The sequence below is a fragment of the Dermacentor variabilis genome, chromosome 4 (genome assembly GCF_050947875.1).
Source record: "Dermacentor variabilis isolate Ectoservices chromosome 4, ASM5094787v1, whole genome shotgun sequence".
Lineage (NCBI taxonomy): Eukaryota > Metazoa > Arthropoda > Arachnida > Ixodida > Ixodidae > Dermacentor > Dermacentor variabilis.
The window spans coordinates 67,585,657-67,610,821 of record NC_134571.1 but is presented as its reverse complement, the minus strand read 5'-3'; the positions used below and the strand labels follow the sequence as shown (position 1 = coordinate 67,610,821).

The window sequence follows — 25,165 nt, the reverse complement described above, 5'->3', positions numbered from 1 at the left end:
TGTGTAGGAAAAGCTTGAAGTATGTGGGTTTATTAGCTGTTTTGCAGTAATTTACGTATGCAAGCACCCCGGAATGGTATAAGCATGTTTTATGAAAAGTGCAGAATTAGCCCGCCGTCCTGGGAGCACTATAATTGCCACTGAGATCAAATTTAATGAAAACCAGGGAAACAATATGGTGACGTGCATGCGAAGTTAAGAGGGGGAGAGAGAAGGGAAGAAGGAAAGGCAGAGAGGTTAACCAGACTATGTCCAGTTTGCTACCCTACACGTGCGGAGGGGAATGGGGAGTGAGAGTTAAAGTATGTGAGTTAAGTATGGACCTTCCTTAAGGTTCCTTAAGCGAATGCTCGAAAGCGATGTATGCGGGCAGTGTTGCAAACAGTTGAGTCCTATGTTTCAAAGTGTGTGGTTTGATTGCAGGTAACCCGCCGTGGTTGCTCAGTGGCTATGGTGTTGGGCTGCTGAGCACGAGGTCGTGGGATCGAATCCCGGCCACGGCGGCCGCATTTCGATGGGGACGAAATGCGAAAACACCCGTGTGCTTAGATTTAGGTGCACGTTAAACAACCCCAGGTGGTCAAAATTTCCGGAGTCCTCCACTACGGCGTGCCTCATAATCAGAAAGTGGTTTTGGCACGTAAAACCCCAAATATTATTATTATTATTATTACAGGTAACTTAAGCAGGGAATGCAACGGCTCGAAAGAAGCAGCTTCGCTGGAAATGCGGCTGTGGTTCTGCAAGGTCACACGCGCCTGCTGTAATTAAAAAAAATATATTAGTCTAACATTTAGATTAGCAAAGCAAAAGCACGGCTCTTTTTCAGAAGGGAAGTACATAGGGGCATGCACTGGCTTCACACTCCGCTGGTGCAAAGTTTCGGGGGCTGCCACTCCAGAAGCACTACTTTAAGATTGCCTTGGCCAATCACGCCAATCATCATACCAGTACTTGATATGCGTATACCTTCGACGATGTATAAGTCGTACTTCCTCGTAGGAGCAAATGGCGGGAGCGGGGATGCAGGATTCGCGGGATGCATAGAGGTACCTCGACAGGGGGGGGGGCACAGTTGCACGGCGCGCTAGACTGTGCAAGGCCTTCCACCGTGCTCACAAAGGGATGTAGAGCAGAGTAGAGTGCTTCGTTTCACCACAAAAGTGTACTTACGTATATGAGTCGTCGTGCGTATACATGCCGATGAATAATAATCGCATGATATGGATCCATAATAATATCGCCTTGCACTCGCTCAAGTGTACAGCAGGAGGACCTGCGAGTTCTTCTTGGAAGACGGCCTATTTTTGGGGCTGTTGTACACAAGAGCGGATGAAACGCTTTGTCACCGTTGTAGGTAGGGGCGCTTCTCGCCATTGAGCAACTATTTATTTGCACTGCACAATAGCCGCCGATGAAGTTTTGAGCGACAGCGATGAAAGGTACTGTTAAGATGTTGCTTTCGTATGACTTTGCATAGGCGTAAATGAAATCGTGTTGAGTCCCATTCTCACGTAACGCACGCGTCGAATGACCGTTACTAGCGATATCTATTGAAGATGGATCAACGTGCGTTGTATTTTTTTGCACTGCGTGTACTCGACATTCGTTACATACAGAAACAATGCTTTTCTATGGGTGCCGGGCGGCGATGCTAGCGGTGTGTGATTAGCGTTTCTTTTCTTTTTGGTCATGCTGAGTAGGGAGACAAGTGTGCAGAGTATTTTGTGATTGAAATGTGGCCTTGAAGTAGCTCACTTCTTTGTGGCATCTGGCGCTTCCGTGAGAAAATGACGGGAGAAGCAACTTCACGACGATGTTTTGGTGAAGCTTCTTTATTTAAGCCAGTTGCTCACAAGTGAGTGAAAGCAAGGAAGGTGGAAGTTGTTTTTCCTCTGGTGCTGAACCATTCGACGCTTCACGGAAACCTGGCGACTTCGTAGCAATAAGCTGCGAACAACTTCGCCTGCAAATAAAAAGCAAGGTTTAGCGCTGCGTTTGAGCTCCTCGGATGGATTTCAAACAATACGCGGAGTGACAGAGCGCGACGCAGCATGTGATGCGACGGTAGAATGGTTGTTTGCAAAATAGAGCACACGGGGATGACGAAAGCAGCTCACTAGTGAAAAGTTGTCGCACATTACTTTCAGGATATGACCCTCGTAAATGCTCGTGTCCTGCCAGGAATAAAACCAATCGGCTATTGGCGTCAGTGCTGTCTATCTGTGTTCCTTTGTCTTCTCTTCAAAGCACAGGCCTGTGGTTTTAAGTTTTTATTTTTTATTTTGTGCCACTTCTATGTTGCGACACGGTAAGCCAGCCACAGCGTTCCAGCTGCTGTGGACATGTGTCGGCCTAATCGGATGTGCTAAATATCTACCTTGCTGGGCTACAGAGCTGAGTCGTTGTGTTCAACCACTGAATCCTTCCAAGAGGCACCCATGCTCACTGGAAAAGCTACATATGACAGCTTGCTGCTATACTTGTTAAGGAGTGAAACAATGAGCATAATCGAGGCACCTCACCAAAGCCCCAGTGGGTTTGCCTCTTGTTAAGGTTTTTTTAAGCGTTTCTTTCTCTTCTAAGATGAATCCGTACCAAATAGGCCAACAACACCTTCTTTATACTCGCTTTATCTGAGTGCCACAATTATTTTACCAGAATATTTAGCGTCCATTGAACTATATTCAGAAAGCCGTACAGGGGATGCCATCCCTCAGCTCACCCCTCGAACCAAGTCATCGACGGCAATGTTCTCGTTGACGCAGTAGCCGCTGGCCGCACTGATGGGGACCTGGATCGTGTTGAGGCTCGCTCTGGCGTACAGCGTGAATGCAGCGGCTACGCTGGCACCACTGCGAATCAGGCCTGGCACCGTGCCGTACACTGCAAAGGACAGAGGGTAACACAAGCGCACCATGCTCTTGATGTGGCCGCACTCGGAAACACACACCCATTATTATTTTGCTTGCCGAGGAACCCTGTGTTATAACGCTCTCATGGTGTTTCATTTTCAAGAGCCAGTATTTCCTATGCTGTACATTATATATATATATATATATATATATATATATATATATATATATATATATATATATATATATATATATATATATATATATATATATATATATGCTAGGGATGGTATAGCACGCCTGATAACAGAAGCGAAGTCTGCCGCAAGGGGTTCTGCTTAAAACCTCTTGCTGAACATTGTGCATGTTCTAGAGCAATTTCTGTTTGTGGCATTTGTAATGTCCACGTCATGAGATTACAATGATGCATGATTAAAGAGAGCGCAGAAAGACGAGCAATACAGTCGATAGGACGAGAGCTCGTCTTGACGCCTTCTATCTTGTGCCCGTATATTTTTTCCCGCGCGCGTTGTATTCACCATCAACGGTATCCAGCTAGCCCCCTGACCTTGCTCTACTATACCCTGCAGGATACTGTATACTTCATTGCACTTGTGGTAATAAATACCTTGCTTGACGGCAGCTTTCGCGGCTCGGAAATTGGCGGTTCTTGGGTACGTTGTCCACGGCTCGCAACTGGTTGTCATCGTGACCCTGGTAGAAAGAGCGAGACACACTTCACATTTAGCCAGCAGACGACAATAGAGAGAGAGAGAAAAAAAAAGAACGCTTCGCAGATTTACGTCGATCTGAGGTAACTGATACTTAAAAGACAGAGAAGCTATATGATCGAGTTCTCACACCTTTCGGAAGCGTTAGGGCACTGTTTGCTGGCTTTGCTATAGTGATGATTCACTACCGATGCCACCTGTGCGTTCCCATTGACGCCCTGGTAACACGCCGCTTCGGATCTCCCATTCTGCTTGGTTCACACGCTGGCTGCGTTGCTGGGCACCGCTCACAGCTTTCACCGCAGCAGCCGTACAAATTCCTAGTTCATCTCGATCATGGAGCCGCCAAAAACGTGACAACTAAAAATTACGCAATACTGGCTAAGAAAACCACGCAAAGAAGTTGTTATCTATTCCAGGGAGGTATACGAAAGGCAATTATTTTTTCCATGATGATCGATAATTACGGTTCAAAGCAAAAAAGAAAAAATCGGACTCTGCCTGTTATTTGATTGACATTTGATTCAAGAGCACAACGCCGCACGCCAACCTTCACCGGCGCGCAAACAAGGCTGCGAAACCTCCCTTAACAGCTTCGCTGCTGAGTTGAATGAACAAATGTCATCCTCAACATGCAACACGACGGCAACAACGACGGCACAACGATGGGCTCGAATCCAGGTTACGTAATAGAGGTTTATTACCTGGTGGTTAGTACTGCCAACCGCTCGTCGTTATTGATACATGCCCCAAATCCCGCCGCGCGGCAGGTGAGTGGCTATGATGTAGCGCGTATGAGCACATTCGATTCAAGTGCCAGCAGCGGCGGCCGCATTCCGATATGGACAGAACACAAAGAAGCTCGAGTACCGTGCTGTAGGCGCGATTTAAGGAACCCGTCGTGGTGGCAGAAAAATAGTCCGCTGTTCTCCTCTATAGCGCCCCTGATAACCGAAAAGGAAAACAGAAGCGCGAAAGAAACGAGGACGAGACAAAAACACAGGACTGGCGCTTTTTTTTTTATGTTTCTTTCGCGCTTCTGTTTTTCTTCTCGGTCACGAACCAACTCATCTAAGGAGGTGCATTAGTAACTCCCGAAACGCACTGTGCAATTTCGGGATGGTGAGCCCTTAAATTTAAATACGTGCCAAAGACGCCATGAGCACTTCATGAAGTACTTTTAACAGAACAGAAAGTTGGTGGGTCAGTTTGTACGAACGCATGATTGGAAGACGACCGACGAAGCGTGTGCCCGCTCGTTTTCCCCCCTTTTCGTTCTTCTTGCGCCGTTAGACTGAGCGTATTCTGAACAGCGTATTATCTGTGGAAAACTAAAGTGATGTTTAACAGTCTCGGAAGAGAACAGCAGTTTACGATAGGTAGCGAGGCACTGAAAGTGGTAAGGGAATACATCTACTTAGGGCAGGTTGCGACCGCGGATCCGGATCATGAGACTGAAATAATCAGAATAAGAATGGACTGGGGTGCGTTTGGCAGGCATTCTCAGATCATGAAAAGCAGGTTGCTATTATCCCTCAAGAGAAAAGTGTATAACAGCTTTGTGTTACCAGTACTGACGTACGGGGCAGAAACCTCAAGGCTTACGGAAAGGGTTCTACGTAAATTGAGGACGACGCAACGAGCTATGGAAAGAAGAACGATGGGTGTGACGTTAAGGGATAAGAAGAGAGCAGACTGGGTGAGGGAACAAACGCGAGTTAATGACATCTTAGTTGAAATCAAGAAAAAGAAATGGGGGGCACGGTCAGGGCATGTAATGAGGAGGGAAGATAACCGATGGTCATTAAGGGTTACGGACTGGATATCTAGAGAAGGGAAGCGTACCACGGGGCGGCAGAAAGTTAGGTGGGCGTATGAGATTAAGAAGTTTGCAGGGACGACATGGTCCCAATTAGCACATGACCGGAGTAGGTGGAGAAGTATGGGAGAACCCTTTGCCCTGCAGTGGGCGTAGCCAGGCTGATGATGATGATGATTCTGAACAGATAGCAGATAAGCTTTTTTTTTTTCTAGCATGAGCTCTAAGCGGGTTTGCCATGGCAAAAAAGTCCACATGGTTCTTACTATAGCTGGTTCTCACCATGCTTCTATGAAGACAACCACTACTACCAGCGTATTTTTCGGCAGCGGTGGCATCAGCCGCGTTCACACGAATGTTATAGTATATATCGCGCATCAACTTTCTTAGCGCACGACTGTTATTTTATGCGACAGTGTTTACGCGTGGATCATCCTCCTTCGTCAGAAACAAGCCGGTGCTAGTTTCCGGCGAGCGCGTCTCGCCGGTCAGTGGAGCACACGACGGCAGCCGAGGCAGACTTCTCTCTCCCTCATTGCGATAAGCCAGCGTGAACATGTCCCGCGATAGACGACTTGTACCTTCTCGAAGCTGCCCTCCCTTGGCGCATTAATGCGATTGCTTGGCGCATTAATGCGTCGTTTTCATGGATCCGACGAGCTAGAAATGCGATGCGATGCGCCACTTCTCGCAATCATATGTAAACGCTGCTATTGAGCCTATGCGCTGGGCCTATTGAGCCAGTTGGGTCTGTATTGGGTCTCATTCTTTGTCTGCGGCGAAATACTTACTTCAGTCTGTTAGGACTATTGCGCTTGGCGAACTCGCTCTCGAGGTGCCTGGTGATGAGTTCGCACACTTTTTCGCTTCGCTGATATTGCACTGTGCGAACGGAGAACTTGCCGATCACGTGACCTGGAATCACCGCCTTCTCACCAGAACCGGAGTAAGCTCCCTGTATGCCTTTAGAGAAGGGGAAAAAAGTGAAAGCAAAGTTATCTGACCAGAACAGTGGCTCGCGACAGGCTTCCAAGTCTGCGTCAAAGGCGACGTAGCTGCAAGTAAAGGAATGCCCAAAAGGCTATGTAGAATGGCATTGATAACGGGATGAATTTTACATAGAGGCCCTCCAAGACACTGTGAGTTCGAAGGCGACCGAGCCTTGCGTTTCGGCTACAGGCTGTTGCCGTCGTACGCGCGGTGCTACAAGTCAGTAAGACAGTGCTCGTAAGACTATGCCACAGGAGGCGAAATAGGTTGACAACGCAGGACAGGCAAGTGAGACGACGAGGAAGAGCGTGCGCGCGACTGCGTGAAGCTTGCTTGCAGGCGGATCGCATTAATGTCTCTCGTATATGGACAGGTCGACAGCTTTTACTTTGGTTACGACCCACCGTGGTGGCGCAGTGGCTTTGGCGTTCCGCTGCTAAGCCCGAGGACGCGGGATCAAATCCCGGCCGCGGCAGCCGCCTTTCGATGGGGGCGAAATGCGATAACACCCGTGCATTGGGTGCATGGTAAAGAACGCTAGAGGGTTAAAATTAATCCTGAGTCTCCCACTACGGCGTACCTCATAATCATATCGTGGTTTCGGCACGTAAAACTCTAGAATTTATTTTTAAAATTTTGGTTACGTTACATGCAGGACCTTGTTGTCGTTATAAAGTATGAAGGAGGTACCGGAAGGTCGTCCGAGAAGGGCACGTGCTTTTATATGAATTATCAGAGGTGGTTTAAAGACCCTTTAAGGTGGGGATTCAGGCTAAGTGGCTCATGTGGTTCGCGTCATGCAATGAGTATAAGCAGGGACGTAGTGGAAAGAAGGACATCAAACACTGACTTTATAGCGGCTTATTTTGAATGAGCGAACAAATTGATGAATGATAAGAGATATCGGTAATTCTTTTTGCTGAAATGCAATTTGCATGGTGCACATAAATACGGTTTCGCTTTCAAAAATGGCAAAGATAATTGTATCGATGTACAAAAGCTGCTCTGTGCTTGATCAAGGAGATTACATCTATAGCGTGGCTGTCATGTGGCTATGGCTAATCGCTCAAATTATGCAGGTAGATGTGCTTTCGCATTACTTTTTCTTGTCAACATGGATAGCTGGGCGAGTTGATTATTATTTACTTAGCTTGCGGCGTCTGGGCGACACAGGACAAGCACACAACGCTTGTTCCATGCGCTTGTCTCTTTCTGTTCATATAACCTCTTTTTGTTGGAAACACGATTCGTACGATATGTCAAAATTGAACACAACCTAATGGCTGGCCTTCTGCTGGCCAGTGACAGCCTCGAGAACATTGCAATAGCAACATTGGAGAAACTGAGTATAATTGTGCGGACTGTACGCAGGTGCAGCCAGTAGTTGGTTAAGCGCCGACTAAGTCAGAATGTGAATGCTTTACTTACACCTTGCTTCGGATGCCCTTGAAGACCAGCAGCACGACAGCCCTAGTGAGCCCTAACTATCGCGCTCGCCAATGGTCAGCGTGCTCTGTTGTCTCGAGAGAAGTAATGCGAAGAGAAATGAGGTACTTGGGAGTACCTCTAGAATGCTATCATGATAGCGCGACATATTGGACAGCGCAGACGCATGATACACGTGGAAAGGCGGAAAGTTGGAAAGGAACGAACTTAACGATTTTTGCTAGAGCCACCGTGTGCAATCTGTTCTTTATTAGTAGGCTGTGGTATGTAATGCAGGTGTTACATTGTGCAAGGCTCAATGTGCAGAAGCTGCATCGAATTTTCACCATTTTCGTGTGGGATGCGCAATGGGAAAGGTGCAGCCGAACGAATTTGTTCAAAGGAGTCAAGAATGGTGGATTGGGACTGGGACACCTTTTTTTTTGCGGCAGATTGTGAACAGGTTTCTTTTCCTTCGCGACGTCAGAGATCCTTTATTGAGCACCGCATGCCAAGTAAGGCTCGGGCACGCGTTGCCAGACTTTGTTGTTTCAACCGAAACACTCACGGGAGGCATTTTTGGATATTTTAGAGAAGTTGTCGCAAGTGTACGATTCCTTGCGACGAGGTTTTCACATGAATATTTATCTACTGTCAAAAAGAAAAAAAAATCGTACAAGGATTTGTGTGACGTTCTGCTGGAGTCCATGTGCAGAGCCTTGTACAGTGGAGGCCCTGGTAGGGACGTGTTAAAGGGAGTAAAGAAAATGCAAGTTGTGCCAGGGGTTGAAACCTTTTTTTTAAAATTACACACTGCAACGTTGCCAGTAAAAATGTTTTTACAGGAAAAGGGCTTATTTCTTCCATGGGGATCTCACTGCCTTTTCTGCAAACAACCAGAAACGATAGATCACGTTTTTCTTCACTGTTGGGAAGGGGTATTTTTTTGGGACGTACTACAAAGAACGTTAAAGAAACAATTTCCCCTCGACCCTCAGGGAATACGGTATCTACCCATTACTAACGAGGATGATTTTCCGTTTGATTTAGTAATGTTAATTGGCGTCCACAGTATTTGGCGCTCTCGAATGGCAGGTTACTACTGCGATCCCGACGCACGACCAATGCGAATTTATTTCCGTGGAACTGTGCATCGGTTTGTTGAGATTTTGAAGGCCGGTGGCGATACTCCCGAGTGGCTGTCAAGGGTGGAGCCATTGATGGCTCTAAAGGAATTTTAATGTGGCGAAGCCAGCCCCCTACCAGGCTGATTGTCAATACGACGGGGTCATTGTATCCTTTATATTTTGTTTTGTGATTGCTATTGCTGTTCTTTCTTTGTCAAAGTCAGGCAATAAAGAAAAAAGAGAGGCTGCTTTTAATGAAGGAGAATTGTTTGCTGCATGATACTTTGTGCGCGGCTGTCATTCGCGAACACGCACACACGCACGCACCCACACACTCTCTCCCTCTTTCCATATCTAGATCTCTATCTCTCCCTCCAACTCTCCTCCCATTTTGTCTTGACCATTGATGAAATCAGAATCGCTCGATTTAACTTACCATGAATGCTAAGAGATGGGCACTGCCAGATACGCTTTAATGCCGCTACCTTGTCTTTTTCTGTCAGCTGAGGCACACCCAGATTCTTGCGAAAGGTCTCCTGGAAAGCAATGTCCGTGAGTGTACGATTTGATTGTCATGCTTGCTCAAAGAAGCAATCATGACCTTACATAAAGCCTAATTTTGTTTGACACTTTGACCGGATCTTAAGGAACATGGGAGAATGTAATAAATAATGATGGCTGTACAGATTGTACTTTCTGACGACCGCATTGTTATCGATGAATGATGTCAAATGTGCGGTAAAATGCACTGCCGTTATTTTAGCTAGCATAATGGCGAATAATGCTTTTAAATGTTAGGATAACGTGATACCCTGTGTAGACATTTTCCGTTGAATAAGTAAAGAAAAAGTGTTTTGGTAGCTGAATGTCTGCCCGTAACACAAAACGAACTAAAAGAAAAAAGAACATTGATTTCGGTTAAACGAACAGTTTGTTCAACGACACTACTAGTGAAAAAGGCCTCGAGGAAGTACATATGACCGTTACAGTGCGGTCAAGAGGACTGTTTCTTGGCAGAGTTGGTATTTGTTAAAAGACGCAATTGCTGCAAAGAGGGCACACGTAAAAAGGAGGCTTGGGGCTACTAGCAAGACACGCAGGAGAAGAGGTCACTCCTCTACACTGTTGACCAAACGGGCCCCGAATTGATAACCAACCTCCTCCAACCAACCCGAGCAGGCAACAGTGTTATTCGAGACACGTTTCCGGACCTGCCATTTGTCAAAAATGTGAGGGAATACTCGTGAACGCATCTGGGCGAAACAGTGGGCAGCGATCACTACATCCTCAGCATCTCAGTATCCGCTTCGAAACTCAAGAGAACAATTGGCGAAATTAGGCTCACCGACTGGGGGGGCCCATCGGCAGTAGCCCCCGCGTGAGAACGGTACAACGGACTTAGCGGAATAGATGCAGCACCTCATGAGGCTCACATCTAAACCACCAAATTCATCTAGAGCATGGTCGAGACGCCCGAAGTCGACTACCGGCTCCTAACACATGTGGGAAGCTCGTGAAGGCCTCCTTAAATGGTGGAAGAGACAGCGGTTAAACCGGAAACTCCGTCTCCGAATCGAGCAGATAACAGAAGAAGCCAGTTTTGCCCCTTGCTCAAGTGCACCCCGAGTACGGCACAGACGCCGCACAGACGCACATATCACACAGACGATCAGGCATCCTGCGTTACCTGATCGAGCCCGACAAGGCCAAATTGGCAACCAGTCGGACACTCCAAGAAATCGCTCACAAATTCCTCGGGACCCACCAGGGATTGATTGCCGCCTTAAATACCGGATATTTGGGTAGTGACCCCGTGCGACCCTGTTTCCTAAGATACGAAGGGGGACCAGGACCAGTACTGGACGCTCCAATCACGGAGGAAGAAGTGTACGCTGCGGCGCGAGCCTCGCAGCGCAACACCATTCCCGGGGCCGACAAAATTACCAGCGCCATGATTAGAAACCTGAGCCCGATGCATATCCTGGACTCGACCGAATACATAAACGAAGAACTCTGGAGCAAGGACCACTTACCGAACAAGAGGAAACACGGGGAAATCGTGACTATTTCCAAGCCCGGCAAGAAGCCAGTGATCGACGCCCTGCGTCCCATCTCGCAGACTTCGTGCCTCGGCAAGCTGTACAAGAGGGTCATCGAAGCCCACTTCCAACACTACACAAAGTGCTGCGGCCTTTTCCCTCACACCACGCTGGGCTTCAGGCCGGGACTCTCTGCGCAGGATGCTTTCCCAATCCTAACAGAAGTCCTCAACGGCGTCCCGAAGGAAGGAGAAGACCTCCTGCTCGCACTCGACTTGAAGGGGGCCTTCGCTAATATCTTTCACGAGGCCATCCTCAAGGACTGAACGGCATCAGGTGCGGAGAGCGCTTCTCTAATTACGTCAAATCGTTCCTGACGGGTCGGACGGCGACCATCGGAATAGGCCAGACTCGATCGGATAAGATCGACGTACCGAACAAAGGAACGCGTCTAGGGGCGGTAGTCTCCCCGATTCTCTTCAACATCGCGATGCTAGCGCTGACCAAAGAGCTGCGAAAAGTGCCGGACCTTGGTTACACCCTGTGCTCAGACATCATGCTCTGGGCCACCAAGGCTCCATCGCGCGAAAAGAAGCAACCCTTCTAGAGGCTGCGACGGCCGTGGAGAGATTTAGGGGAGTGAGCGGGATGTGTTGCGTGCCCGAAAAGTCCGAGGCGATCCGGGTGCATGGAGGTGAAATATACAAGTCCCCCGACATCGTCGACTTCTATATAGAAAGACAGAAGATCACAGAGGCAATAAGACCAGGATTTTGGGTTTTTAGATCCAGGGGTGCTATAACGTAAAACTATTCCAAACTTTTCTATTTCATTTCTGCAATCGGCCCTCCACGATTGGTCGAAAACTTTTTTGGACAACCCCTACTTCACCTGTCTGTCACGCGATGTCATGAAAACCGCGATCGCTCCCCATCTGATATGACGTGTACACGCTGATTATGCATGATTTGACCGAACAAAAGAAAAATAGCTATTTATGATTGGATGTCTTTTCGCCATTAGCCCTCGGCTATTGGTCAAACATTTTCGGGCTGCGGCCACTTCACCTGCCTGTCACGCGACGTCACAAAATCGCAAGACCTAACTGCGTCAAATTTACGTGTACGCGTTAAAGATGCATTAAATGCCGGAAAAAACTGAACTTTCTTCTGAATAGCCTTAGGTTGCCCCGTTCCGAAAGGAATATGTTTTTATTCCAATCTCCTGACGTCAACTTTGCGTAACCACCGACGCAAGCACCGGGCGGTCACCCGCAGAGTTGTCTGAACAGACCAATCAAACGTTCTTCTCGTTCATAGAAGGTCACTTTGTTTGCTTGAAAAACGAACGACATTGCCTACGCTGAGCGGCTTGTCTTATCTAATTGGCTGACAAGAGGCGAGAAGCAAGCTCAAGTGGAGAAGGATCCGATGGGGCTGAGCCACTGCACTGAAAATCGATAACCGGATGAAGAGGGTGGTGCCAGCGTCTGCGATTGGTCCACTTTCCTTTACTTAGCCTGTAGTGGCAGGTCAAAAATCGTGGCGGCATACAACGGAAGCTTAATATGCCGCTAAAACGGATCCTCAGCAAAGAAGAGTTGGCAGAGCGAGGTCGTAAACGTGCCGAAAGTGCTCGAAAACGTTACACGGCCACGCAAAAAGATTTATTGTACGAAAATAAACTCATGCTTTCCGGCAGGTTCGAGTAGCCGGTGCCTGAGCGATCGGCGACAGCCATCTTTTATTCCTTTCGGAACGGGGCAGCCTGCGGCTATTCCGAAGAAAATTCAGTTTTGTTCGGCATATTAATGCATCTTTATCGCGTACACGCCACTTTGACGCGGTGAGTTTGTGCGGTTTTGTTACGTCGCGTGACAGGCAGGTGAAGTGGGTCCAGCCCGAAAACTTTTTGCCAACAGCCGAGGGCTAATGACGAAAAGGGGTCGAGTCAGAAAAACTGTTTTTCTTTTTTCTGTCAAATCATGCATAATCAGTGTGTACACATCATATCAGATGGGGAGGTATCGCGGTTTTCGTGACGTCGCGTGACAGACAGGCGAAGTGGGCGTGGTCGAAAAAAGTTTTTGACCAATCGTGGAGGGCTGATAGCAGAATTGGAATAGAAAAGCTTGGAATAGTTTTACGTTATAGCGCCCCTTAATATAGAAAGCTAGTTGCTATGTGTACAATATAATCAGCATGCATATGATTACATTAAATCTTTGTGTGCCCTTTTAACTCTTTTGCTGCTCTAATATTAGACGTTATTATTCAATGATTGGTGGTTATAGTGGCGATAGAGAGACCCAATTTGAACTGCGTGCTCCTGCTTTTAATCGCCGTGCCTATACTTAGCGTCAACTTGAATGATTACCCTACAAGATAACGCTACTGTAATTACTAGAGAGACATTGCAATTGCTTTGTTGAGCACCTGCAGAGTAATTTATTTATTTAGCTATTTTCAATACTGCCAGTCTCTATATCGAGACCGTAGAAGGTGGGCATGTTAATACAACGTGAGCGTACAACGTGATACAGCACATTTCAGCGAACAAGAAGCCTGTGTACGAAATACAAAAAGGAAATAGGCTACATAACTGTAATAACAGACTCTAATACAACGTAAATATTTACAACCTAGCAGTCTATAACTTATTACAATCTAATACAACATAAGAAATTGACATGAACAATGTAAGACTAATTTTACATAAATATGGGGATCGTTTTAGTAGTTTAGTGCTTATTATTCTCTATCATGTTACAAAATATTGATGGCAATTCTATGTTAGCTATAAATGAGTCGAGGCACTTCCACTTCCTAACTGCAGTAGGGAAAAATGAATACCTAAATGTGTCGGTATTGCTAAAGTACTGAATTGACGTTTTGTTATGCTTACGACGTGAAATCTGGGACATAGAATAAGTTAGTATACGTTGAAGAATGTATGTTGAAGCGGTAGTGAAGCAGATTATGCATAAATTTTAATCGAGCTCGCCTTGGTCAGTCTGTCAGTGTGTCTAGTCCAAATGACGCTAGAAATACTGTGTGCGAGTCAGTACGTTTGTATTTGTTATAAATAAATATCATCACTTTTCTTTGAATTTTTTCCAGTTCACCAAACCGTGTTAGCGTACTCTAGTACTGAGCGTACAAAGGTTTTGTAACATAGAAGTCTGATGTGACTCGGAGGAGACCCCAGAGACCTTTTAAGCAAGAACAGCTTACGAGCGGCTGCTGAGGTGATGTTGGCGATGTGTTTGTTCCACTTCAGGTCAGATGCCAGAGTTAGTTCTAGATACTTGTTTTGTTGAACTTTAGCGTCGAGGTATTCTTTTTTGTTGCTACCTTGACCGACACTGATTTGTCGGTGTTGATAGACATTTGCCATTGTTCGCACGAGGAATTTATCACGTTAAGCCTTCTGTTCAGGGTGAGGTGGTATTCGTAACTTTTTATTTCTTTATACGTAATGCAGTTATCTGCAAACGGTCCTATGTTACATTCAATGTGAGTGACGATGCCATTAATGTAGACTAAACACCTTAAGACCTGTAGACTAAATGGGCCTTAAGACCAAGCCTTGAGGGACGCCAGACGTGATAGGAATTATATCAAATGGCGCTGATGGTGATAGACAGTGATGTTCATTACTTCACGAGGATCCGTCGCAACAGCAAAACATCACGTCGCCGCAGATGTCAGACCCTATGTAGACGCAAGGGTGCGAAAAAGACGAGAACATGAAAGCACACAAAACGTGCATCTCAAGTGATACCGCGTTTGAACTACAAGTTGGCCCATGCGGCGTGCATTCGGTCTGTCTCCATGTCCTCGACCTTGTCGTACCATTGCGTTGATTCTTAAATATGCACCAACTAGCACGAGCCTCAGTAGAATGTCATACCAGGTCGAACAGGGCGTGTTCTAGAATCCGGTTCTCATCTTCCGTGATGGTGGCCAGTTCATCGCAGAAGCCCGGCACTGTGACGCAGCCGTCATCATCAGTGAGAGAGTTGAGCAGACTGACCAGGTCAGACATGCCTTCGAAGCTAGAGACAAGAAAGGGTGAAAGAAAGAGTGAGATAGAAAGAATGTTACGGAAGGGGCAGTGCGAGATAATACACACATTAGTTGAGCGCTAGCGCCGATAATTTGGCGATCTGTTTCATATTGAGATTATTCTCTCCAGAAAGAATGAATCGGGCGGTAATAACCGCAGCACCCTCTTCAGTCTTTCTGGTGGGAGCAATGCCATGGAAGAAACACCAAAATTCAAGCGCACGCAGAAACCGTAGAAGTTGACTATCGAAGTAAGCTTCTTGTTTTTCGACTACCTTGATCACCTCGTGCCTCTGTCGAGCTACACACCTTTAGACTAAATTCATCGTGATAGCTTAGTGGCTATGACGTAGCGCTGCTGAGCTCGAGGTCACGGGTACGATCCCAGCCGCGACGATCGCATATCGATGGAAGCAATGAAATCCGAAAATTTTTTGGGGTGTCCCCTATTACGGCGTGCCTCATAATCAGATCGGAGCTCTGACAGTTAAGACTTCGGAATTTAATTTCATATTTGTCTTAAAGAAGCTTCAAGTGCAGCGCCCCTCTTCAATGATTTAGGGCCACTCCACTGGGGGTCATCTGTGTAGTCTTGTACAAAGTGCCAGCCCCGAGCGCAAGTGTAAACAAACACCACTGAACCATGTCTCTTCTGCCGCGACCGAGCGCAGCTGCGCCTCCGCTGCGGCGCGGGGTTCACGTCATCACTGACCCAATCAGTCGATTGGCATTGCGCCCTACGCACGCCTTCATCTACTCCTCAGCCCTCTCGCAGCCTCCTTTCCACACTTCCTATCAAGTAGCTCCCGTTGCCTCATTCCCTTCTCCCCTTCCAAGTCTAGCCACAGCAGCACCAACAAGTGGTCTTGCCAGCTCCACAAACAAATAAAAAACATTTTATCATATCACGAGCAAAAACCACGATTTAGTTGTGAGGCGTAGTGGGGTACTCCGGATTAATTTTGTCAGCTGGGATCCCTTGAGATGCATCTAAATATGCCTGCACGAGGGTTTTCGCCTTTTGTTTCCAGTGAAATGTGGCCGCCGCGATTGGGATCCAACAGGCGACCTAGATATCTGCAGCGGAACGCCATGGCCACTGGGCTGCCACGGCGGATTTCACACAGAAAGCTTAGCTTTAAATACAAACCAGCAGTGTTTCCAGTGAATAAGACTGCCCTGTTCGAGGGCTCTATAGTCGGGTACAACTATATAGAGGCAGAGGAATTTGCCCCTCAAAGGTGGATGCGCACGAGCCTCCGCCAATGGGCGCGCACTCTAAACTGACATCATGGGCCGGACGGCCGGGGACTCCGTCGACGGAGAACATGGCAGTAGTCCCTGTTCGAACTGGGCCGAGTCACGTCATCGGGACTATTTCTTTAGTCGCGGAGGTAATGGGCTGCCGCGCTTCGGTCATCTGGGCGGAACATCTCCTGCCCTCTTAAGTTGTACCCTAACATAGACAAACTTTGCTTACATGGACAGAGAGTCTGAACAGCTGAACAGATACACCTGTTCTTGCGACACGCGAAATGAAGCCGCCACTTTTAGGAAGAAGAATAAATTCAAGGAATTCGACAATGAATATGTATTTGAAATTACTTCGCACCATGGGTAATCGCTGATTGTTATATGGTTACTCGTTCACACAGACACAAAAAAGTTCAGTACGTTGACACTCGAATACTACCGAACGTTACGAAGTCTAACCAACTAAAGCTGCACAAACACCCGTCTTCATTAGCTTGTTTAGGCCGTAAACTCACTAATCTCGTCGCCTGTCAATCATTTCTCGCCTGCATGTTCTCTAAAGCAAGCTTAAGACATCGACAATGCACTTTTATACGCCCATTTAGTTGAAACAGGATACTTTGATAGCCGTCCATAGGACTCACATTGTTCCTCCATAGACGCCAGAGTGCAGGTCTTGACTGGCACATGTCACGTCGACTTGGAAGTAGCACATGCCCCTGATAGAGATTTCAAAGGAGAATGTCGAGAACAGGCTCAAAGAGGACGTTCCGTCCATACACTGATACGGCTGACACACAGATATATCTCGCAGACACCTCAATGACCATTTTAGTGGCGCTTGTAAGGTATATATTGTCGCGTTGCAGTGATGTTGAAAACACAGTAGCAAAAAATTCGCCGATTATTACGATCCTACTTAACGTGAAATTTGAGCGCAGCTTTATACGTGTTTTTATTTCGTGATATATTGGCTGGCGCGGACAATCTGTCTCGTGCGGCACGCTGCAAATGGAGCGAAGTGTGGCGCGACCGCCTGGCTAATCGGAAGATCGCGAGAGGCAGCGTGGGGGTGACGCGTGGCCGCGATTCACAGCAGCCGTCGGAAACAGATCTCCGCCAATGCAGCGTTTTCTTTTCATATATAGTATCGTTGAACGCGCTCGCCGCATGCCATCGGCGAACAGACGACGCGCCTTACTCTGGCGCCATCTCGTAGCCATCGTCACCGCAGAGCGGCACTACGCTTTTCTTCTCGCGCTTTTCCGATACCATCCTCCACTTTCCGCCTCATGCTTTCACTGTAGCCTCTTCTACCGTTCTCCTACTCACGCTCCGTTCGCGTTTCATCCCCTGCTGCGCTCCGCGTTCGATTTTTCAGCCATCGCTATGCTCATTTGCTTGGTTACGCCGACGACGCCGACGCCGGGGCACGCAGGAACGGGAGCTTAAGAGCTGCGCCCCAAAAACTGCGAATGACGAAACTAACTCATTATTGGACGGACCTGTGCGCAGAAAACAGGTTAGACTCAAAACACAACGGTAATGACGAGCCCAGTCGGTGATTGCCGAAAACCTGATCTGTGTGTCAAGCACGTCGGCGTTTATACATGACTCGTCGAAGGTGCCAGCGTAATCCCTGGTGCCCGCGTGCCTTGCAGAAAGTACCACACATTTCGTGTCGCGGATACAGCCTGATTACACAAGGTTCGGTGAGAACATACTCAACAGATAGGACCCACGATAACATTCGAGTGAGTTCCAATCTTGCGGGTGCGTCTTGCGCTGAGCGCTATCGTTGTTAGCGAGTGACATGCAGTCCCCGAGAAAAGGATAAACAAACGCACGTGTCAATATCTACAGTAACCAGCTATAAAAAACACAGAAAGAAGCGTGCATATGCAGAGCACTGATCATCATCCCGTTTTAGGGAGATCGTTTTGTTCGTATAGTGACGTGTAATACAAAACTATTGTGTTGTGTGTTACAATTAGGAATGTGGGCTACCTGTCTGTTGTGAACTCAACCAACGTTTGAAAAGCAGGAGGGGCACTGGAATATTTCAAGCGGATATTACGTCATATAATCGTACCTGGCTCTTTCTTATTCTTTTGAAAAAAAAAGGTGCTGACACGATTAGATCGCCTATATTTTCCCTCCGACCTTTTTTCGCCGGCCTAACCACTGCTACCAAGTTATGAATCGATTCAAGGCGCGTATGCAGGTATCGGGACGTTCCTGAATGTTTGCACCATATTTATCGGGAAAGAACCTTGTCTAATCAGGTTGCAGATGTGAAGCAAACGGTGGTGCTCACTCATATCAGATTTCAATGAGCGATGCCTGTGCTCACCGCTATCATCGTGCTTTGAGTGTAACTTGTTTTTCTTGGTTTTCAAGTTCATCCAATAATATATTAACTTCGTTAGTCACAGTTTTTGCTACTACCTGGTTCTTGACTGTCACTAAACGTGACAATACCCGCGAACTAAACAGCGATAGCTGATGTGCGATGATGTCGAATAAAATGCTCTCAGAGGTTGGTGATAGTCGCACAAAGCTAATTCACGGATTTTATTATACTGGTACAGGATCGCAAATACATAGGCTGGTAATTAAAGGCTACGTGCGTCATGAAACTGCGCGAAGTGGGTGTAGATAATGGAGGCAAGAATGCATCGCATTCGCGCAGCTTTTTCCGTAATCATCACTTACCAAATAAGTCATCTTTACAATTCTCTGTATTTCGCAAAGGAAATGTTAACAAAACGAATTTATGTCAGGCACCGAGAGAGAAACCAAAATATCGTACCTCAGGCCGAAGGAAATGCAAGGTTTACTTCCTTCAAGCCAGCAGCCATCTGACAGAACAACGCTGGAGATTCTGCAGTAAAAATCGGAACTCATCGTCGACTTGATATAATCCATGACTTCTTGGGAGCCCACTTCCTTCGTGGAGTCGATGACGAACTGTTCAAGAACAGCAGAAATTTTTACATCTCTTTTGCTCACACCTCCTTGCATGCTATCCTTCTTGAATTTCTTTCTCTACGTGATGATGCAATAGCGACTGACATGAAACGTGCGAGGACATAGCGTCGGTTTAATTAAACTGCACTGCATCTAACATGTTTCCGTAAATCAAGCTCTTCGTTAAGCAAAAAAAAAAATCGAAAAAAATTTGGAATAGAAAACGAGTTTTTGAATTAATTTCAACCCCCTGGGGTGCTTCAACGCTGACATTTATCAATGCTCACCTTAATCACTCTGCACTTATCTCTCTCTGTTACTCGTTCATACAGTCTCCCATTAATTACGGTATATCAAGTTGGGGAAGTATATAGAGCTCGCACTTGATATTATTAGAAAGAATGCAAAATCAGGTCATAACATTGCTTACATTTAGCGCATTGCACAATAACTACAAAGAATTCCTTACTGACAATGGATTTTCATAGTCGATGAGCTAGGTAGTTACAATCTCGGTATACTTGTGTTCAGATATATCAAAAATGAAGGTCCGACTGCGTAAATTCTAGCAGCATATCTGGCCAATACTAACAGTACTAGGTTTGTTTGAGACAATAACTTACTTCTTCCGAAAATACGCACTAACTATGGTAAAGAGAAAGTAATATTTTCATCTTTTTCATTGTGGAACAAAATTCCACCACTACTAAATTTCTTGCAGCCTACTTACTCGCCTAAAAAACAACTTACGAAAATTTTAATGATGGACATAACCAACGTAGCGATTGTTATTGTGGCATGCTTTGTAATGCCAAAAATCTTGTCCTCTCTTGTAATATTCTTCTTTGTATTTCTTACACATATGATAAACTTTCTTACCCGCCGTGGTTGCTCAGTGGCTATGGTGTTGGGCTGCTGAGCACGAGGTCGCGGGATCGAATCCCGGCCACGGCGGCCGCATTTTGATGGGGGCGAAATGCGAAAACACCCGTGTGCTTAGATTTAGGCGCACGTTAAAGAACCCCAGGTGGTCAAAATTTCCGGAGTCCTCCACTACGGCGTGCCTCATAATCAGAAAGTGGTTTTGGCACGTAAAACCCCAAATATTATTATTATAATCTTTCTTGCTTTTTCTTTTGTAAGCTTTTACTTCCCAACACGCCCGCCCCTGCTTCTTGTTATAGCCCTGAGCTTCTGATTACTATACTTGCGTTTTATCAGCTGTTTGCGTATCTTTGTTTTGCACTGCGTACTTGTGTTTGGTTTGACTCTGCCATTGAATTTCGTTGTATTAATTGTAAAACATTGTATGGTGTTCGTTTTTTTAACACTCGCCGTTGTTAAAGTTATACTGCACGCTCGGACAAATAACTTCATAATATATTTTGTCGCTGAAACTTCTTTACACTAAGTCTGTCATGATGGGAGGTCCTCCGTGGAGTCTCCGACTACGGAACCTGCTCCTGTATATGACACCCATAGAAAATTAGGTAATGCTATCGAATCAATAAAATATTTAAAAAATCTGAAAGTGCAGAAGCATCTTCCGGTGTCAATTCCATATTGTAATGCATCTGCAGCGGCCGCGGAACGAACCTGCACCCTCATGCTCCGAAGCAGAGCGCTATAGTCAATGAGCCACAGAGCGGGGTGAGTTCTCATTACCTCGATGATCATTTGCATGAGTCGTCACCAAGTTTAGGTATCATTTCTGGAGCAGTGAAACCTAAAACCGCGCTTCAGTGTCAGGCCAACTAAACTGGTCCATCTGCAGCATAACTTAACTTTGTAAGATATGATACAGACACTATAAATTTTGCCTGAAGCGAGAAGTTATGCGCTCCCGTTTTTTTAAAAGTGTTCACATTGTAGCAAACACGAAAGAGGTGATTGTCTTCATGGAGTCTGTGGCACTCACTCTGAGGTTGACAGGCAACGCCACGCCGGCTATGTTGAACGCCTTCAAGGCCCATATCCAGGCAACCATGGGCCCTTTGCCAGCAGCACATCCTCGGCCGTAGACCTTGCCATCCCTATCTTCTGGAACGAACGGCTCCGTGTCCCAGCCATCCGACTGCACAAAGTGAAGATTTCCTTTTTGGAGGCAGAAATAGTGATTGAAGGAAAGCCCGTACCGAAAGTTACACAAATCCGCATATCAGGCCTCCAACTTCAGAGCGACGGGGGAAGCGCGGCAGCCCTGCAACATCTGGGGAAATCCACAGCGCAAATCATGCACCTCATACGTCGTGTCTTAAACAGACAACACGGACTGAAAGAAGCCAACGTAGTCAAAATGATACACGTGCTGATTACCAGTAGACTGACCTACAGCACTCATTATTTTACATATACAAGCAGTGATGCGCTTATGTTAGACACTCTTCCTATAAGCAGGCGTTGGGGCTTCCGCAGGGACTTCCACCAGACGCATGCAGGAGCTCGGTATGCACAACACAATACGCGAACCGATGGTGTCGCCCCTCGTGAGCCAGATGGAACGGTTAGCGCTCACGGAGGAGGGAAGAGCTGTCCTACGGCATACAGGCCAGTCCGTGCCACTCAACGAGAGGGCACAGAAGGAACGCATACCCCCCGAACATGCGTGAGAATATATACGTGAGCATGTCGCACCAGTATCCAGGAACATGCATCCTGAACACAACAGAAGCCGCCGACGCGCTCGCACGGAAGCATTACAAAAGAAGTACGCCAATTCTCCCGACACGCGGTACACTGACTCGGCCAGGTACAAGGACAGAGGTGCCCACGCTGTCAGCGTCGGGGGCTGCGTCCTCCGTGAGATCGCCTCGGCAACGATACAGCGCATCGACACCACAGGAGATGAAGAGGTAGCCATAGCCATAGCCATGGTCGTGGACCTCCGAAAAAACACACATCAGGATAATCACAGACTCACACGAAATATGTCTTAACTACGCAGCTGGTAGAATTTCCCGAACGGCGATCTCCATTTTAAGCACGTCTACTTTTCCCGAAAGGGCCACAATAGTATGGACACCCGGACACGATTCTGTTGCTGGGAACCTGAGGGCCCACGCCTCGGCTCGAGCGCACACTCGCCGAGCCTCACAGCGAGACAGCAGTGACGAGGCGAGTTTGGAACCAATCCCAAAACAATTTCACGCCACACTTAACACTACAGGCGCAGGAAATATTTCCCACCGCAATACTCCCTCACGTGCACCGAAGCAGCTTCGTGTGGAGGCAGCGTATACACCTGCGACGACAAATCTTTGCGTCTTTAAATAGAGAGCTCTCTCTCTCTCTGTAGCGAGACGGGACAGAAAGACCGCAAATAGACATGACGTACAGTCAACCACAAAAGTTTACGGACCAGGGGATCTCCGAAAACGTTCAATTTCCGAGCAGCCTGTAACAGCAGTCAGTAAAACCGAACATCACAATGTTTGTGAGGGTTGCAATGTGTCCCCGTGTGTCTTCTTTTGTCCCGTCTTTTAATCGCGCTACCGTACACCCCTTGAAGATCACAATGTTGTTCACATACACTGGTAGATGCAGTAAACGCGTGTACTGGGCTGCGTAATAAGGCTGCGCAGATTTTCTCAGATTTCCGTGTCCCGTAAAATTTTCTGATTGACTCTGAATCATTATGAACACCACAGCTTGAAGATGCCTGTTGATGTTCTACACTCAGGCCCCTTGTGTTTATAACGTGAGTTGTAACGTTTAGATATGCATATTTTCTTGCTTTGAATGATTTTACCCTGTGGACGATCTGTATATATATATATAAGCGGACGAGAATGTGATGCAGCGTACTTTTTTAGCCGGGTGCACATCTAGGTAGCCGTATGCCATCACAGTGTTCTTGCTGTTGTCGTATTCCGTGGAACCCAGTAGAACCGGAGGCGTAGACCGGCTTTTGCCGTACCAGACATTTTGGTCCCCCATCAGCGGCACCAGATCCACACGCACACCTTCGTTTTCCAGCGCCTGCAAAGATATTTACACTCAATACTGTACGCACGCGATTTCTTTACGATTCTGCTGGAGAGACTCTTCAAAAACTGTTCTACTATTAAACTTAAAAACTTGCTTCACATAGGCAAAAACGACCACATTGTACACTGATGAACTTGGCAAATAACTAAATAACTAAATAACTAAATAAATAAATAAATAAATAAACTTTTGTTCATTGCGCAAAATAGATGAAAGCGTGAGAAACAAAAGTCGTCGTTAAGGAAGCTTGGTGGTTTGTGTGAACCGCGTAACATTAGTAGCAGTTGAAGTAAAGAATATAAGAAGAAAGAGAGAGAGAGAGAGAGAGAGAGAGAGAGAGAGAGAGAGAGAGAGAGAGAGAGAGAGAGAGAGAGATGAAGAGGAAAGGCAGGGAGGTTAATCAGATATCAGTCTCCGGTTTGCTACCGTACACTGGGGATGGGAGTGGGGGTTAGACAGAGAGGCAAACGCTAAACACACACACACACACACACACACACACACACACACACACACACACACACACACACACACACACACACACACACACACACACACACACACACACACACACACACACACACACACACACACACACACACACACACACACACACACACACACACACACACACACACACACACACACACACACACACACACACACACACACACACACACACACACACACACACACACACACACACACACACACGCGCGCCGGTAGATCGCACAAAGCGCAATAGCGCTTGCACGGCCTTCTTCTGTGACGTTAGGTCCCTTCGGTGGTGCAGAATTATTTTTTCCGATAGCGGTTGGTCGTCCAGTTGGTCAAGTTCGTGGCGAAGGCATTCCCTCTGTGGACTGTACTGCGGGCAAGCGCGCAAAATATGGTCAATTGATTCGCCATGGCCGCAGTGGTCACAGGTTGCGGTGTCGGTCATCCCTATGCGGAATGCATAGGCTATAGTGAAGGCAACGCCCAACCAGAGTCAATACAAGAGCGTGGCGTCTCCACGGCGTAGTGAATGTAGCTGGGACAAGATATATAAATATCGTAGGTAAACTTTACAATGGAAGAAATTTTTCACATGAATAGAAAAGTGAATGCAGCTGCAGCGAGATATACAAAGTAAGAATGCAGACCTAGTTGCTGTTGTGTGCACGAGAACACACGAAAGGACACGTTTTTCGTTTCCATTCAAGATCACGTGCACGTCAGTTGAGTGCGAGAGAGACGGGTGGCCGTGTGTCCCCGCGCTCCATAATGAATATTGCAAGTAACATTGCAAGGCTGGGCAAAACGCGACGAGGAGAAGGAGGTAAACAAGGCGGACGCTCCGCGTTTGTTTTGACGATCGATTACTGACTATCCGGATTGCCCGTGATATAATGGACAAGTGTGCGTCAGGCAAGCCGTTGGATCGGGATGTCGAAGAAGCTAGCGCTCAGCGTGAAATTCGGAGGACGTTTGCTCATTCTGGTCGAAGAAAGCCGTATAGGCCCTTACCCATAGAATCAAGATTTAAGTATGGGCTTTTACGCGCCAGAAAAACAATCTCACTACGAGGCACACCGCAATGGGAGGCCCCGACTTAATTTTGACGCCCTGGGGTTCTTTGAATTCGGCCTCGAACCCGCGACATAGCCCTGAGCAGCGCCCCGCCATAGCCGCTGTGTTATCACGGCGGGTAACATGCGCAGTCAATAAAGCCACACAGTGTATCGTAAAGAATCCTGCAACTGCTCCAACAAACGTGTGCCAATCCGCCAGTGGCATTGGGGTGCGACGCCAAAGAAAGTGCAATAAATGTTCTCGGCCCCAGCTTTTCTAAAGGGTTCAAAAGAGCCTAGGGCTTCTTACAGACTGTCTCTTTGCAGAATTCGATACAGACAGAGATG

General features: G+C 46.9%; 1 protein-coding gene across 1 annotated transcript; it reads right to left on the bottom strand.

Annotated features, from left to right (window-relative positions):
• Positions 1-1,824: 1,824 nt before the first annotated feature.
• On the bottom strand, positions 1,825-24,932 carry LOC142578224 (cytosolic non-specific dipeptidase-like). Its single transcript, XM_075687628.1, has 11 exons — positions 24,840-24,932; positions 23,082-23,255; positions 21,196-21,351; positions 19,120-19,277; positions 16,952-17,026; positions 14,899-15,043; positions 9,384-9,483; positions 6,197-6,368; positions 3,484-3,569; positions 2,726-2,886; positions 1,825-1,966 (listed from the first exon to the last, which is right to left on the bottom strand). The coding sequence occupies exons 1-11, from the start codon at positions 24,930-24,932 to the stop codon at positions 1,919-1,921; spliced, it is 1,368 nt and encodes a 455-aa protein (XP_075543743.1). The 3' UTR covers positions 1,825-1,918.
• Positions 24,933-25,165: the final 233 nt, after the last annotated feature.

Coding starts and splice junctions, on each gene's coding strand:
- LOC142578224 (XM_075687628.1), bottom strand. CDS start 24,932: ATGGCGGGGCGCTGCTCAGGGCTATGTCGCGGGTTCGAGGCCGAATTC. Junction 6,369..9,383: donor CCCATCTCTTAGCATTCATG/GTAAGTTAAATC, acceptor CCTTCTCTAAAG/GCATACAGGGAGCTTACTCC. Junction 2,887..3,483: donor GAAAGCTGCCGTCAAGCAAG/GTATTTATTACC, acceptor TGTCCTTTGCAG/TGTACGGCACGGTGCCAGGC.